This window comes from Dendropsophus ebraccatus, chromosome 1 (genome assembly GCF_027789765.1).
Source record: "Dendropsophus ebraccatus isolate aDenEbr1 chromosome 1, aDenEbr1.pat, whole genome shotgun sequence".
Lineage (NCBI taxonomy): Eukaryota > Metazoa > Chordata > Amphibia > Anura > Hylidae > Dendropsophus > Dendropsophus ebraccatus.
In genome coordinates this window covers 61,029,693-61,046,884 of record NC_091454.1, presented here as the reverse complement: position 1 = coordinate 61,046,884, position 17,192 = coordinate 61,029,693, and the positions used below count along the sequence as shown (strand labels likewise).

General features: G+C 43.3%; 1 protein-coding gene across 2 annotated transcripts in view; it reads right to left on the bottom strand.

Annotated features, from left to right (window-relative positions):
* Positions 1 to 892: 892 nt before the first annotated feature.
* ARHGAP26 (Rho GTPase activating protein 26) overlaps positions 893 to 17,192 on the bottom strand; it is a 270,292-nt gene continuing 253,992 nt past the window's right edge. For both annotated transcript variants that reach the window (XM_069971820.1, XM_069971829.1), the window contains one exon: positions 893 to 1,197. In XM_069971820.1, coding sequence (XP_069827921.1) covers positions 1,109 to 1,197 — 89 coding nt within the window. In that variant the 3' untranslated portion in view covers positions 893 to 1,108. The remainder of the gene's footprint in view (positions 1,198 to 17,192) is intronic.

The following is a 17,192-nucleotide window of genomic DNA, read 5'->3' as shown; positions in this document are numbered from 1 at the left end:
CATTTAAAGGGAAAATATTGTATTAAAGAAGCATTCCCAGATTTATTTTTCTTTATCTTACAGTCCCCTACCCCCCAGGGCTTTTATAACAGCAGCACAGATCACAGTTTTTTTTTGTTTGTTTGTTTTGTTTTAACAGGACCTGATTGTTTCACTTGACTGTCAATGTAAGGCCTTATTCACACGTCCCGTAAAGTTTTCAGTAAATGCAGATTTATAGTCACGGTTCAATTTAGAGCATATTGATTTCTATTGGGCTACAAAGTCCGTTTTAATTTCGATCCGTAATCCGCTCCATAAAAAAAGGACGCATCCTAATGCGGATTGTTACTGCGGTACGGATTACCAATAGAAGTCTACGGGATCCATATTTTTTACGGACATGTATGTCACATGCAGGATATCCGTGAAAAAAATGCAGATCAAATCTATGCAAACTAGTACTGTTCAAATTTACAGAAACTGATGCAGTAATGGATGATTTTCCTCGGATCACAAAGAAAAAAAAATTGCGGGAGGTTTTGCGACCCAGAAAAATCACTGAAAGTGTGAATGAGGCCTAAGACGCTACAGATGCATAGGTAAAAATAAATAGCAAAAACTTAGGTTAAATATTTTTATGTTGTTTTATGTTCTAAAAAAAAGGAGTTCATTGCTTTGAAAAGTGTGAGAGCTTTAAAATCTGCACCCAAGCTGTGTTTGATTTTGCATATATAAAAACACATTAGAAATGTCTAAGAAAGTTGCCCAAGCAGCCCGCAATATTCCTTGGTTTAGTCCAGACCAGCAAAGTATACATACTTATTGACGACATTTAGTGGTTACAAAGTACAGTGAATTAAAACAGTACAATAACAGTAAACATAAAATGGTCCCTTGCTAAGAGTTAAAAAAATAATAAAACATAAAATGCTCGCACTTCTGCATACATTTCACCACTGTAAATCATTTCAAACATGTACAGAGCTATACACACATTTTCACTGCAACAGGTAGTGAAAAGTCCTTCACCCTGTAATTCATGGAGGCATAGAGAGATAATCTTCAACACCATCAGCTGTTGTCATGGATACCATGTAAAGCGTAGGATTGCTGGCGGAACATAAAGCTATAGGAATTCCACATAATTTTCAGGGATAAGTCCAGTCTTCCCATTGAGCGTCCCTTCTAACCAGCCTGGCTCCTGGGATGGATGAACTATATCGGAGAAATAAAGGCATTAACATCTGCATAATTCAATATTTTATCTAATAACAACAAAACAACAACAAAATAAAAAAAAGGTAATATATAGTTTAAGTTGAAAAGAAATCCTCTGTTCACTCCAGCATCACGGCCTCCATTTTTACCAACTCCATTACCAATGTGATCCATTGTGAGCAGTCGTGACCCTCCCTAGACCTTCACTGGGTCTGACTCATTTCTCTTCTCCCTCCCCCACTGCAAGCTCTGGAGATAGTAGGTTTAGGGTACAGAGGTTATTAATCCCAGATTGTTGGCAGGAGGTACAACTTGGGTCTGAGGGTAGACAGAGAAAAGGGAGGGGATACAGAGGGTGCAGCGCTGTGGGGAGTTTTACCGGTGTGAGTGATAAATATAAGGGGAATAGGCCAGATTGAAAATGCAGGCAGTTGGCATCACATCTTAGAAGGTGAGCAGACTACTAATATAGTTTTTTAGGATTTTGCAGGACTCATGACTAATTCGTGTAAATCTCTGTTAATTCTCTGCGCATATAGAGAGCTGTCAATCACTGAATAGGACCGCCCATGCAGAACTTAGCTTAGAAAGAGTAGAGATTTACATGAATAGACGACAAGTTATATTAGTTCCTATATATCAATCTGCTCAGCTTATCCTACTCAATAAAAAGATGCCTGCAAATTGGACTTCCTTTTCAACCTGCCAGGTTTTTCTTTAAATTTTATTCTACAGTATAATGAACAGACAATGCATAGAGGCAACAGTGTAATGGCTGGACAGAAAGATGAGCCATACGGGAGGGTAACATGGAAGCTCTATCAGTAAATCAGCTACCACAGTGTTCCATGTTGTTCCAGTCATAGCACATTGTAATCAATAGTATCTATCACTTTAACCCTTAGGGCCAAACACATACTCTAGGCACTGCCCCCCTGTGTTTAAATAAATGGCATAAATACTAGCCATAATTTATATTTTAATTATACACGTTCTTAAAGGATTGGATTGCTAAAATAATAGAATTACACCAGAAGTATATGTAAGAGAGGACGCTGGCATGTCAGCTATAAACTGGATACGTTTAGACTGTAGAGGAAGGTTGCATTTTTATGAACTGTTTTATGCTCAGAAATACATTTAAGGCTCTAGTTAGTCTGGTTTTGGCTAATTTATATGTCTAGGGAATCCAGACACTTGGTAAGTAATTCCATTGAGCTGCTATAAAACACTGATTTGTTTAAGAAAAGAGATTTTTTTTAAACCCAAATAAAAATTGAGGTTACAATTCAATTTGGATTGACCAAGTCTGTGTTTTCAGCACGGATCATCTGTTACAACACAGCATCTGGGTCACTGCCTCGCTTTATTTTATTAACCTAGAAAGACCTCTAGCTATACTTTACCCTACTGCTAGCTTTTCTATAGTTCAGAATGATACGTCACTATCCACATGAAAACACTATAAATCAGTCTCTTCTCTATCATGGACAGAATATTAACCATTGTCAAAAATGGGGAAATGGTTAAATCTACAGTGCCACTATGGCCAAAGAAGGCTGTCTGGCTACCAAGTTCATTAACAAACCAATAATAAAAAAACAAAAAAAAAAAACCATATACATTATATATATATATATATATGTATATATATATATATATATATATATATATATATATATATATATATATACACACGCTTTCTGGGGCTTGCATCAGAGGGCAGGGCTGTGGAGGTAGTCTCTTCATAGCTGTAACCCCTCACTCCCCGGACAGAGAGTGCTTTATTTATGTGCCCACATCTGTCCTGCTCATTCCTTCATGCTCCCGGTAGTCTCTGTCAGCCCTTATTTTTCCCATCTTCTCCATTCCTGCTATAATCTGCCTGCACTTACACTCAGCCACTCACACTGCTGCTATAATGTGCCTGCACTCACACTCAGCTATACACACTGCTGCAATAATGTGCCTGCACTCACACTCAGCTATACACACTGCTGCTATAATGTGCCTGCACTTACACTGAGCTATACACACTGCTGCTATAATGTGCCTGCACTTACACTCAGCTATACACACTGCTGCTACAATGTGCCATCACTTACACTCAGCCATTCACACTGCTGTATAGTAATGCTTCTGTCACTGTCCTCCTGCAAAGCTCTGTTACTCTTTCTTCCTGATTGGTCCATGCTGAACACACACCCCTTCCCTACTGCTGTCATGTGACCACACAGACCTCTGACAGCAGCCCTGCTTCTCTATTCTAGCCTGTTATGGGGATCTGCAGTTCCATCATGTATCTACAAACTGCTGCTGTTTTTTCAGGTTTATGCATTATAGACTATATTACTATACATTATACTCCACATGCTGATTGCTATACTGTACAGTAACCTATAACATGACATACTGAGCTGTTTTTGAATGTTTGTTTCGTTTGTTTTACATTCAAAACAAGAAATCCTTCTTGGCGTGAGGAATTTATTTTCTGCATTTCAATGATTTGTTATGGGAAAATTGCTTTGGTTTAAGAGTAGATTTGGATTACAAGCACTGCCCCGGAACAAATTATGCTTGTAATCAAAGAATATATATATATATATATATATATATATATATATATATATATATATATAATAATTCTTTTAGGGCATATGGTGTTAAGGCCATATTACACAGCCGAAGCTGTGCTGTAAAAGACTGCCCATCTAGACTGGTCTTTATTCACAAAATCTATTGTACATCTTAATGATCATGCAGCCAGGGCAGCATGAATGATCGCTAGTTTATTCATGTAGTCCTCACTTCTGGTCCCATCTCTGAAGTGACAAGCCACTCTGCCAATCACTAGCAGAGACGGGACAGCACTGTGGCAAGTGATTGGCTGAACGTCCTGTCACTTTAGAGACTGGGCCAGAAGTGTCAGCTGCAGCTAAGGAGACCGGGAATCCCACAGACAAGGCCTGAGGACACCAGGGAACGTGATCAGGTAAGTATATAAATTCATTATTTTACACCAAAGAAAAGGCTGCACAGATATCACTAATGATGCTGTACAATAATCTAGCTGTGTAATAAAGGCTCCGTAAGCGAGCGTCAATCTAGCAGATTTCAGACAGTTCAGTGGATATGCATTTTGAAGCCAGAATGGACCTATTACTTATTCAGCATTAACCCCTTAAGGACAGAGCCTGAAATGGCCTTAATGACAGAGACAAATTTTATGAATATGACCAGTGTCACTTTAGTCATTAATAACTTCGGGATGCTTTTACCTATCCGGCTGATTCTGAGATTGTTTTCTCGTGACATATTGTACTTTACATTTCTGGTAAATTGGAGTCGATACTCATAACAAATCTTTATGAAAAAAACCCAAATAAGGTGAAAAAATGTGAAAAAATGCATTTTTCCAACTTTGAAACTTCTTTGCGTATACAGAAAGTGGTTATACCACATAAATTATATATTAAATAGCATTAGCAACATGTCTACTTTATGTTGGCGGCATTTATTAAACTATCTTTCATTTTTTTTAGACGATAGGAAGCTTAAAACATTAGCAGCAAATTTCCAAATTTTCAGTAAAATTTCAAAATCAGATATTTTTAGGGACCTGTTCAGGTTTAAAGTGTATTTGAGGGGCCTGTATGTTAGAAAGCCCCACAAAGCACCCCATTTCAGAAACTGCACCCCCCAAACTCTGCAAAAGCACATCCAGAAAGTGTTTAAACCCTTTAGGGGAGTCACAGAAATAAAAGCCAAGTGTGTAAGGAATTAGAAAATTTTAATTTTCTGTGCAGAGATTTTATTGTAATCCAATATTTTTCATAATTATAAACCTATTACCAGAGAAATGCACCCCAATAATTATTGCCCCGTTTCTGCAGTTTATAGAAATACCCCATATGTGGCCCTATTGCGCTATTTGACGCAACCACAAGCCTCAGATATAAGGGAGCGCCTAGTGAATTTCAACGCCTCCGTTATATTTGGTCATTTTTGACTGTACCACTTCAGGTTGGCAGAGGCTCTGGGGTGTCAAAACCTAAAAAACACCCCTAAAGGGACACCATTTAGAAAACTACACCCCTCAAGGAATGTAACAAGGGGTGCGGTGAGCATCTGGACCCCACAGGTGCTTCACAGATTTTCCGAACAATATGGCGTGAAAAAAGAAAAATTTATTTTTTACACTAAAACGTTCTAGCCTTCAATTTTTCATTTTCTTAAAGGGATAAGAGGCAAAAAAAGACAAAAAATGTGTAGCGCAGTTTCTCCCGAGTACAGAAATACCCCACATGTGGCGATAGAGTGCCAAGGGGGCGCAGGACGAGCCTCCAAAGGGAAGGAGCGCCAATTGGCTTTTGGAAGCTGAATTTCACTGAAAAGGATTTCAAGGGCCATGTCGCATTTACAGAGCCCTCGTGCTGCCAAAACACTGGAAACCCCCCACAAGTGATTCCATTCTGGAAACTACACCCCTCAAGGAATCTAACAAGGGGTGCAGTGAGCATATGGACCCCACTGGTGACGGGCACAAATGTGGAACAATGTGACGTGAAAGGGAAAAATTTCATTTTTTCACTTTCATGGCACAAATGTGCCCGTCATCAAGGGGTCCATATCCTCACTGCACCCCTTGTTAGATTCCTTGAGGGGTGCAGTTTCCAGAATGGGGTCACTTGTGGGGGGTTTCCAGTGTTTTGGCAGCAGGAGGGCTCTGTAAATGTGACATGGCGTTCATCATCCATTCTAGCCAAATCCAACCTCCAAAATCCAAATGGCGCTCCTTCCCTTCGGAGGCTTGCCCTGCGCCCACATGGCGCTTTATGTCCACATGTGGGGTATTTACGGACTCGGGGGAAATTGCTCTACACATATTGTGTGTTTTTTTCTCTTTTAACCCCTTGTGAAAATGATAAATTCAAGGCTAAACCAACATTATAGTGTAAAAAATGTAATATTTCATTTTCACGCCACATTGTTCCACATTTGTGCCCGTCACCAGTGGGGTCAATATGCTCACTACACCCCTTGTTACATTCCCTGAGGGGTGTAGTTTCCATAATGGGGTCACTTGTGGGGGGTTTCAACTGTCTTGGCAACACAGAGGCCTTTTGAATGCAACATGGCCCCTCGAAATCCATTCCATCCAAATCCAGCCTTCAAAAACCAAATGGCGCTTCTTCCCTTCGGAGGCTTACCCTGCACCCGCATGGCGCTTTATGTCCACATGTGGGGTATTTCCAAACTCAGGGGAAATTGCTCTACACATTAAATGTTTTTTTTATCTTTTAACCCCTTGTGAAAATGAAAAAACATGACAAGATTAATGATTTAGAGTAAAAATTTTACAAAAATTACACTAAATGTTGGTCTAGCCTTGATTTTTTTCCATTTCCACAAGGGGTTAAAAAAGAAAATGAACACAAAACGTGTAGGGTAATTTCCCCTGAGTACGAAAATACCCCACATGTGGACATAATGTGCCATATGGGCACAGGGCAAGTCACCAAAGGGACAGAGCGCCATTTAGAGGCTGGAATGGAGGATGGAGGCCATGTCGCAATTACAAAGCTCCTGTGCTGCCAGGACAGTAGAAACCCCCGACAAGTGACCCCATTCTGGAAACTACACCCCATAAGGAATCCAACAAGGGGTGCAGTGAGCATATGGACCCCACTGGTGACGGGCACTTACGTAGAACATGTGCCGAGAAAATAAAAAATACAATTTTTTTCATTTTCACGTCCCAAATGTGGCCGTCACCAGGGGGCCATATCCCCGCTGCCCCCCTTCTTAGATTCCTTATGGGGTGTAGTTTCCAGAATGGGGTCACTTGTGGGGGGTTTCTACTGTCCTGGCCGCACAGAGGCTTTGTAATTGCATCATGGCATCCTCTAATGGGAATGGCGGCCATACCTATTTAGCTGGGGAAAAGGGACAATTCTAATTTATTTTGGGGGTATTAGGCCAATTATTAGTTTATAAGGTTGAAAATGACAGGTGTCCATCAAATTCAACCTGTGTTGATCCAGAGGAAGGCAAAAAAAAAACCCTCGTAAGGCAGACGACAGTAGCCTCATCACAGGGGAAAAATTCCTTCCCGACTCCATAATGGCGATCAGAATAATCCCTGGATCAACGTGACCCCTGAAATAGGAATAAGGGACAGAATTTAGATAATGTAGAACCCCAATGACGTGTGGTGCACCTTGAAGCGATCCAGTATGCAGAGGCCGGGGTGATCAGGACAGGCGTCACACTGGAAAATGTTGTCCTTCCTGATCCCCCTGTTACACCACACTCTGCACTTCTTCTGGGGTCTCCCTTTCTCCAGTGTGGGGGACGTCACCTGGAAAATGTTGCCCTGGTGCGATACGGGGTCCTTCATATCCAGAAGCGCTGGGTCCGCTCCATGGCTGCTAAATATTAGGGCGCTATTACTACTTCTGATATGTTCGGATCGTGCCGCAAGCTACAGGGCAGCGAGAGACCAGAGGAGGGGGGTGCTGGTATAAAAGTTATCCCCGTACAGATGGTGACCTTTATCCAGCAGTGGGAAGATCAGTTCCCGGACGATCTTCCCACTAACTCCGAGGATGGGGGGGCATCTGGGGGCTGGATTCGGGTGTCCCTTCCTACATACACTCTAAGGGTACGTGCACACTGCGGAATCGCGACAGATAACCCTTCGTGCATTCCACAGCTGGCACCCACCGGCGGACTGATGCAGGCGCGCGTCTCCACACGTGTCATAGACTCCATTCTATGCACGGGCGGATTCCGCTCTCCGTCCAACGTGTTCATTCTTTGGATGGACGATGGAATCCGCCCGTGCATAGAATGGATTCTATGACACGGGTGGAGACACATGCCTGCATCAGTCCGCCGGCGGGTGCCAGCTGTGGAATGCACGAAGGGTTATCCTTCGCCATTCCGCAGTGTGCACGTACCCGAAATCTGTAAGTGTACCCTAAGGTACGCTCACAGAGTTTGTAGAATTTCACTCCATACCGTCATCTCTTATTGGGACGGTACTGGCGGAAAAGATGTGTCTGGGGGGCAGCGTACGCTACACTACCCCCAGACACGTCACTGGAGGATGAGGATGATGAGGATGAATGGAGGAACGAAGGACCCCCCATTCATCCTCACTGGCTGTTTCGGTGTCGGAGGTAATAATAACGTATCCCTCTGACGCCGAAAACACCCAGGGGGCCATCTTTATACGGGGATTAGTATATGGGGTATGTAGTGGTGTAGTGTCAAACTTTATTCAATGTAGTGTGGTGTAATGTAGTGTTTTTTACGTGTTTTTTTACAGTAAGTATAAAAAAAAAACCTACGCCAACAAAGGAGTTGCTGATAAATGCCGCACTTATGTGCGGCACTTATAAGCAGACCGTGGCAGTAGAATATAGAAAAAAAACACCCTACGCCAAAAAGGAGGAGTTGCTGATTAGCAGCGCACTTTCGTGCGATGCTGATCAACACTCAGCGGCGATAGGGTGCGGAAAATAGAAAAAAAAAAATTTGAAAAAAAAAAATAAAAAATTCTGAACATCCCTGTAGCTGCTGATAAGTGTATTACACATATCAGCCGCTAGAGGGCAGCAGAGCGCAAAATACGGAAAGAGCCGACGCTGGAGCCGAAAATAGCCGAGAGAAGCCGAACGTGACGTCACGGAAGAAGCCAAAGACCCGAACGAAGACGAGGATGCCGCGAACCCGGAAGACGCCGATCAGGAGCCCGGGACAGGTGAGTAATGTACAAATACCTGCTCTGGACCCCTCGGCTGCCTAGCTGAGGGGTCCAGGGCAGGTATTTACTATATTGTGGGACTCTGATCGCCGTGCCACCGGCCCGATCGCCGTGAATGGCCGGCCGGTACCGGCCGGCCGTTCACGGCGATCGGGCCGGTGGCACGGCGATCACCATTACTTTTTACAGTAATGGCGGTCGGTGCCGTCCTCGGACAGCACCGACCGCCATTTTTTTCCGGGTCATCGGGTCGCCGATGACCCGGAAAGGTTCCGATCGCCGCTATTGGCTGATCTGAATTGATCAGCCTATAGCGGCGATCGTAAGCACGGGGGGTGTTAACCACCCCCCGTGCCGTGAAGCTAAGATGGCCTGCTATGATTTATAGCAGGCCATCTTCCCCGACCGCTGTGTGTGAACACGCAGCGATCGGGGAAACATCGGGCGTAAATTTACGCCCTGATGCGCCAAGTACCAGGGCGCGAGGGCGTAAGTTTACGCCCGATGTCGTTAAGGGGTTAAAAGGGAATCAATCAACACGATTGTGCTGACATGATTCCCAGCTGCACAGTATAGATCTACCAAGCAGCTCCACAAGGCTACCAGCAGTGGCTACGGCGGTAGCCTTAACTGAGGAAAAATTTTAATCCACTGCGTGAGGTCGGGAGAGGGGCGGCAACTAGTCATCTGGGCAGGGAGACACCTGTGACTAGTCATGGCTCTCTCCCTGTCAGCAAGCTGTGCGAGGATGATTGATAGGCAAAGAGACCTGTTAGTTCCCTCTCTGCCTGTCAATCATCCCCTCTATGATGACTAGTTGCTGCTCCTCTCCTGGCCTCACGTGGTGGAATAAAACTACTTTTTCCCCCCATCTGAAGATACCACCGCAGAAGTGGGGAGCCTTGGGGGCTGAACAGTAGATCCATACTGTGCAGCTGGTAACCATATTAGCACAATAATGCTAATTGGTTCCCTTTAAAGTAGAGAACCAAAGAACCTTCATCTGAAGAACAACAAAGGAAACAAATGTGCAATCTATATATTCATAGTCCTTGCAGCATTTCAGCTCTATACCAATGCCTTTTTTTTAACAGCTATACATACAGACCCCCAATATAAATGCATATATACATACAGCTCAGTCAAAGTACGGAGAAAGGCAGGCTAAATGATAGAAAAACAGGCTTGTCATCTGCTGTGGAGCACTAGCTTGCTCTTTTTGCAAAACTACAAATATAATTACACAGGCAAAGGAAATTAGACACTTGCGCGAGCGGTGACCTTTCCTTCTCTCGGCGTAATTATCTCTATAATGCACAGGGCAATAACACAAAGCACAGCAGCCGCATTGGGAGGCTAGAAAGTGGTGTTAGTGAGGAGACGACCATTATAGGAAGGCTCCAAGTCAAAGAAAAACAAATAGCGTATGTTCTACTTGTGCGCGAGCCCACATGGACATCACATCTCTGAAAAAAAAGAGAGGCACCTTAAAGATTACAATATATCCATGACGTAACCACAGGCCACCAACTGGAAACAATGTTTTATATATCGGAAACAATTAGTAGGTTACATTTAAACTTTTTTTTCTTGCTATTTTTTTTACTCACAGGAATAGTTAAAGTGACTGTACCACCAGGCCCAGGCAGAAGCACTGGAGGCAGGCCGACCCACCCCCAGTGGGAAGAAACCCCAGCCCCTCCATGATGTGACTCCATTAGAATCAATGGAACCCTATCATAGAGGGGCTAGGGTTTCCTCCCACTAAGGGTGGGTCGGCCCTCCTCCAGTGCTTCAGCCTGGGCCTGGTGGTACAGTCACTTTAAGGAGTAGTTAGTGGTAAATATAAACTAGGGCAGGAGGTAAATTGCTCCCCACCATAGGGTTTACAGAAATAGTGTTGAAATACTCACATCTATTAATTGTACCGTCACTTGTGTGATGATGCAAACCTGTCCAAATGTTACAGTTTGTCAATGTTATCCAACTGCTCGGCGTTTGATTCCCCGCAGCTGCACAAAGTGTATGCTGCCCTGGGGCTACTAGGAAAGCATAGATAAAGCCATCTAGCACTGTGGCCATGCTCTCCAGGACTCCTTAGGGTGGCATCCAACTTTTGAAGTCACCGAGAATCAAGCGCTAAGTGTTGACACATAATATTGATTAGATCAGGACTTGTCAAACTTTTAACTGTATAACACATGAAAGGACTGTTGCAGCCAGGAATTAAAGTGCGCAGCTTATTGTCACTTTTGTGAAACCTGCCGCACTAGCTGGGCCACAACAACAATTTGGTGGCGAATCATTGGCGAGGCTTGAACCACAGTTTGAGAAGCACTGGATTAGACCGAATAGTCTTTCTGTGACTACTACTTTGGTCTGCTTCACTAAGGTAAAGGATATTTGGTCTATTTAACTTTATTGACACCCTGCAATATAATGTAAATATCTTTTTGCTTCTATTTCAATGTATATGAGTGACATAGCTCAAATGACAAGTGTGAACTTATCATAAAAGCCTCCATACACTTTCAATAACTGACGGACAAATGATCATCTGGCCAGTTATATCTCCCGCCCAGCCCCCGTCCTCCTCATACAAAATAACAATCAGCACGGCCGATCATTACTGTATTCTCTATGGGGAGGGGTAATTTCTCTCTGAATAAAGGGGTTGGGTGGGATTTTTCATCACAGCTAACCTCTACCATCACCAACATCTGTAGTGGTTATTCTAGACCACCCCGTACACCTTATACTGGCGTCTGAATCTGTCGCGAGCAGTGGGTTTGGCCAACAAAAGTCTACGGTGTAAGGGGACCTTAAGTTCCATATAGTGTGGTATCTATATTTTAAAGTAATTGCTTTTGCCAAAGATATTCACATCCGTTTTTTTAAACAATACTATAGCAAACTGCAAAAACAATGCACATTAGGGTAGGTAGCAGTAACAATGCGAGTATAAACCACTGCCCAAATAATACCAGCACATAGTGACCAAGTAACAGCTCTGAAAATAATTATTAACAGGTTGTACATAAAACTTTCATACAATGAATAATTAACAATGTTTACATAAAACTGCTATACAGAGTCATAGTGATCCCAAGTGTCAGCTACCAGGTTCATTGGTGGCATCTGGCATAGCAAAGTATATTTTTCTAATATCCCAGAATGACTGCTCACAAACTCCGTTTTTTAAATCAGGAAGAACGATACGAGTCAGTTTGTTTCTCACTTGTCCGCTTCACAGATTGCGAATGCTGTACATGTTCAGAAAAAAACATAAACCATCTAAAACTTTAATACATGATATAAAATATAGCAAAAAGGAATTAAGAATCCCATACATAACACTGTATGACATGCGGGTGATAATGGATAAAAGGCATTTAGGGTATTACTACAATGTTGCTTTTTAACCTTTACTTTGATAATGCGTCTGTACTTCTACGATCAAACACGCATTAAAAGAAAAAAAAAAGGAATATGAAAAAATTCTAAATGTACACATAGCTGCACTCATATTAGCAACAGGAAATTGTTTAGAATCTTGCATTCTTCCTGACAGACCCCCGCACGAAACCATTGCTGCACAATACAGAAGACCGCGTACACTCAGCATTAGTCATATAGAGTTTTCAATATATTATAAAAGATTTGTAATTGTTAAATTATAAACATGAATAGGATTGCTGTTCCTTTCCTTTGACACTAGAAAATATTATTCAAGGGGAATAAAATTGAATTCAAAGACCTTTGGTCTGTTCCTCCCCTATACGAAATTCTCATCCTGTTCATAAAAGATGTCAATTAAATAGGAATCGTTTTCCTGATATAAATCCGGTCTGTATTCTGTACAGTTGCAGCAGTGTAAACAATGGATGTTCGCTTTTCATTCATACATGACAATTCTTTGTAAATTATTACAAGCTAGGGCTATGTTCACACACATTAGAAGAATACTAAAATACAGCCCTAACTTTGAATGAAAATAAAACAATGTGTGAACATGTGAACAAAATGGACATATTTTGCAAGAGCAGGAGTTAAATAACAACCATGTTCATTATTTAGACCAGGGGTGGGGAACCTCCGGCCCGCGGGCCGCATCCGGCCCCTGACACCTCCGGATGCGGCCCGCGGCACCCCTGTGACATGCGCTGCTCTGGAGGAGAAGGAGCCGGCATTCACAGCTTCCTCCTGTGTCTGTGACAGTTACCAGACACAGGAGGACGCTGTGTATGCCGGCTCCTTCTCCTCCAGAGCGGCACACGTCTTCTGCGGTTTGCGGCTCTCCTGTCATGTGCGCCGCGGTGGTGAGGCAGGAGCCAGCATACACAGCATCTTCCTGTGTCTGTGCCGGCTCCTTCCCCAACAGAGCGGCGCACGTCTTGTGACTCCTGCGGGCCGCGCGCGATGACGTCATTTCACCGCGCGCCGCCTGCAGGAGAAGACCGGCACAGAAGAGAGGAGGGAGAAGAGGACCTGGATAGTGTGGGAGCTGAGGAAAGGTGAGTGGGATGTTTATTTTTTTTTTTATTTGGGGCAGGCACTGGGGATTAACTAGGCCACCAGGGACATGACTGGGGGGGATGGGGGGTTAAGAAGGCCACCAGGGACCTGACTGGGGGGTTAAGAAGGGCACCGGGGACCTGACTGGGGGGTTAAGAAGGCCACCAGGGACCTGACTGGGAGGTTAAGAAGGCCACCAGGGACCTGACTGGGAGGTTAAGAAGGCCACCAGGGACCTGACTGGGGGGTTAACTAGGCCACCAGGGACATGACTGAGGGGGTTAAGAAGGCCACCAGGGACATGACTGAGGGGGTTAAGAAGGCCACCAGGGACATGACTGGGGGGTTAACTAGGCCACCAGGGACATGACTGAGGGGGTTAAGAAGGCCACCAGGGACATGACTGGGGGGTTAACTAGGCCACCAGGGACCTGACTGGGAGGTTAAGAAGGCCACCAGGGACCTGACTGGGGGGTTAACTAGGCCACCAGGGACATGACTGAGGGGGTTAAGAAGGCCACCAGGGACATGACTGAGGGGGTTAAGAAGGCCACCAGAGACATGACTGGGGGGTTAACTAGGCCACCAGGGACATGACTGAGGGGGTTAAGAAGGCCACCAGGGACATGACTAGGGGGTTAACTAGGCCACCAGGGACATGACTGGGGGGTTAACTAGGCCACCAGGGACATGACTGAGGGGTTAACTAGGCCACCAGGGACATGACTGAGGGGGTTAAGAAGGCCACCAGGGACATGACTGAGGGGCTTAACTAGGCTACCAGGGACATGACTGGGGGGTTAACTAGGCTACCAGGGACATGACTGGGGGGTTAACTATGCTACCAGGGACATGACTGGGGGGTTAACTAGGCTACCAGGGACATGACGGGGGGGCTGACTAGGCTACTAGGGACATGACTGGGGGGGTTATCTAGGCTACCAGGGACATGACTGAGGGGCTAAACTAGGCTACCACGGACATCACAGAGGGGCTTAACTAGGCTAGCAGGGACATGACTGGGGGGATTAACTAGGCCTACCAGAGGCATCATTGGGTGTGGGGGGGGGGGGGGGTAATTAGGCTACCAGGGACATGACTGGGGGGTTAACTCAGGCTACAGGGTATCACTAAGGATTCACATCAGGTACAAGGGGCATCACAGAGGGTTAACTACAATAGCAGGGGCATTAGGGGAACAATACTTTGCCTTGCCCCGGGTGCTGCAAACCAACGCTACCCTGCTGCGCACGGTATGCGGCCCTCGAATGATTTTATAAATGCCCGACCGGCCCTCGACATGGAAAAGGTTCCCCACCCCTGATTTAGACGGTCGTAAACAATTATGGCTATTATTCTACATTGTGTGTGCACTGTCAGCAAATTTTTCCATTGACTTCAAAAGGGGTGCATTAGAGTGGTCCCTCAAGATACAATATTTTCAACATACAATGTTCCTTTCTGGACCTTTGTAAATTGAGACCAGACTCAAAATACAATGCTACAGACAGTCAGAATCTGCAGAGCATGTAAATAGCTAGATGATCTACCAATGAAAGTGGCCATTTTACTGCTAAAACTCCAGTATTACTGAAGCGCCTGCACTGATTGGCTGTCTAGTAGTGATTCTCTACAGTACAATGTGATACTACATGTCCTGTACTGTTGTGTGTGTCTAGTATATCCTCTCTACAGTACAGTGTGATACTATATATCCTGCACTACTGTGTGAGCCTAGTATCTCCTCTCTATAGTACAGTGTGATACTACATGTCCTGTACTGCTGTGTGTGTCTAGTATCCCCTCCCTACACTATAGTGTAATACTACATGTCCTGTACTGCTGTATGTCTAGTATATCCTTTGTACAGTATAGTGTGATACTACATGTCCTATACTGCTGTGTGTCTAATATCTCCACTCTACAGTACAGTGTGATACTACATGTCCTGTACTGCTCTTTACCTGGGCCAGGATGAGCTGTTCCTTTTAGTACCAGGTGAGGATGGCTTCATGTTATTTATCTGGGACCCTATGAGATCTGTAATCTGAAAATGCTCTGGTACTTTACATAAAAAGTAATTTACAGTCTCCAGTAGCTCCTTCTGATTGTTGTATGTAAGGACTTTATCCATATTCGTTATCTGCTTATTTTCCCTTTCTGGATGACATTTTGGGGGATTAAGAACCAATCACCAGTTTTCCATACAGTTTGGGTCTCAAAATACAATGGTCGTCCAGGAACCAATTATTTTTGTATGTTTAGGGACCACTGTATTATATTGAAAATATGGCCATATTTTGCTTTCATTTTAGTGTTTCACTAAAATGAAAGCAAAATATGGCCATATTTTCAATTGGTTTAGTGGCAACTCTTGCAACACAATAATGGGACATAAAAATGACTCCTATTCATGACTAAAAAGCTTTACATGAACACAAAAATTTTAAAAGCTCATAAATCTTAATCGCTGATTCTGGGCTCACGCAGAGTATCTTTTGTGAAAAAGTTAAAATTTTTGTGACTATTTTCAATTAATTTTAGAGAAAGAGGAATTTTTGAACCAAAAGTGGATTTAAATAGCATTTTTTTAATGCTGTTCATGAAATTCTCCTTAGAAACACTATAGAGATAAGATGTTGCATCCTGCAATTATCTTACATGTGTGGCCAAGCATACTCAACTGCTTGGCAATGTTTGTAGACAAAATTGCCTGGAAATAAGAAACTGCTATCTGGCACAATGAAAGAGTAGAGACCTCAGATGAGATAAAGACTGAATAAACCAGATGTATGAACTTTGGAACATAGGTGTTTGTGATGCTATGCTTCCAACATTATCAATATAAAATGACTCACAGAGCAAAGGTTGAGTATTTGGCCTGGGCACATCATATACCAAATTGTCCCCACCAAGGCAAATTACAGTAACAGAAAACTCCAAGGAACAATAAACTATCCACAATATCTATACAAGATTTCCAATATTATTATAAACACATAAAAAATTAGTTGCAGCTATTTTGGGCCTTGATGGTGCAGCAATTTTTTTATAGTCTTTGCATGGTTGCCTCTGAGAGCCCCAACTGCTGTTTAAAAAGGAAATTATCACTAGGTTAGAAGCACCTAGTAGACTGATCTGCCCTTGGACAGCCTGCCCCTCCTAATAAATAGCAGAGCGGGCCGGCCAAGGGTGGATGGTAAACTGAATATCATGGAAACAGTGCTGAGGATGAAGGCAAGACGCATACCTTCATCCTCGGCCCTCCCCTTGTGCTATAGGGAGGTATCAGCAGGTAAGATTCTTCTTTTAGGGATGTTTTACATTACTAATAGCACAATTTTAGCACATATTGCGTATCCAGTTTTTTTTTTTTTTTTGTTTTTTTTTTTTGGGGGGGGGGGGGGGGGGGTTCAACAGCAACACTGCATTTCTTTTCTTGGTACACCAATGTAGTACAAATGTAATTATGGCATGCTGTACTTTAACACTATTCTATTATTATTCTTTTATTAATTTTTAAGGAGGTGGAATAAGTAAAGAAATACTAATTCTGTAATTTTTTTTCCTCCTTATGGGCAGAATAATGTAATACCTTTACAGCTACGGTTGTTGCGCATATAGTGACACAAAATATTTTCATACTGTATATTTATGATTTTCACATAATAAAGCTGAAGCTTTCTATTAGCCCCTGCAGTAATAC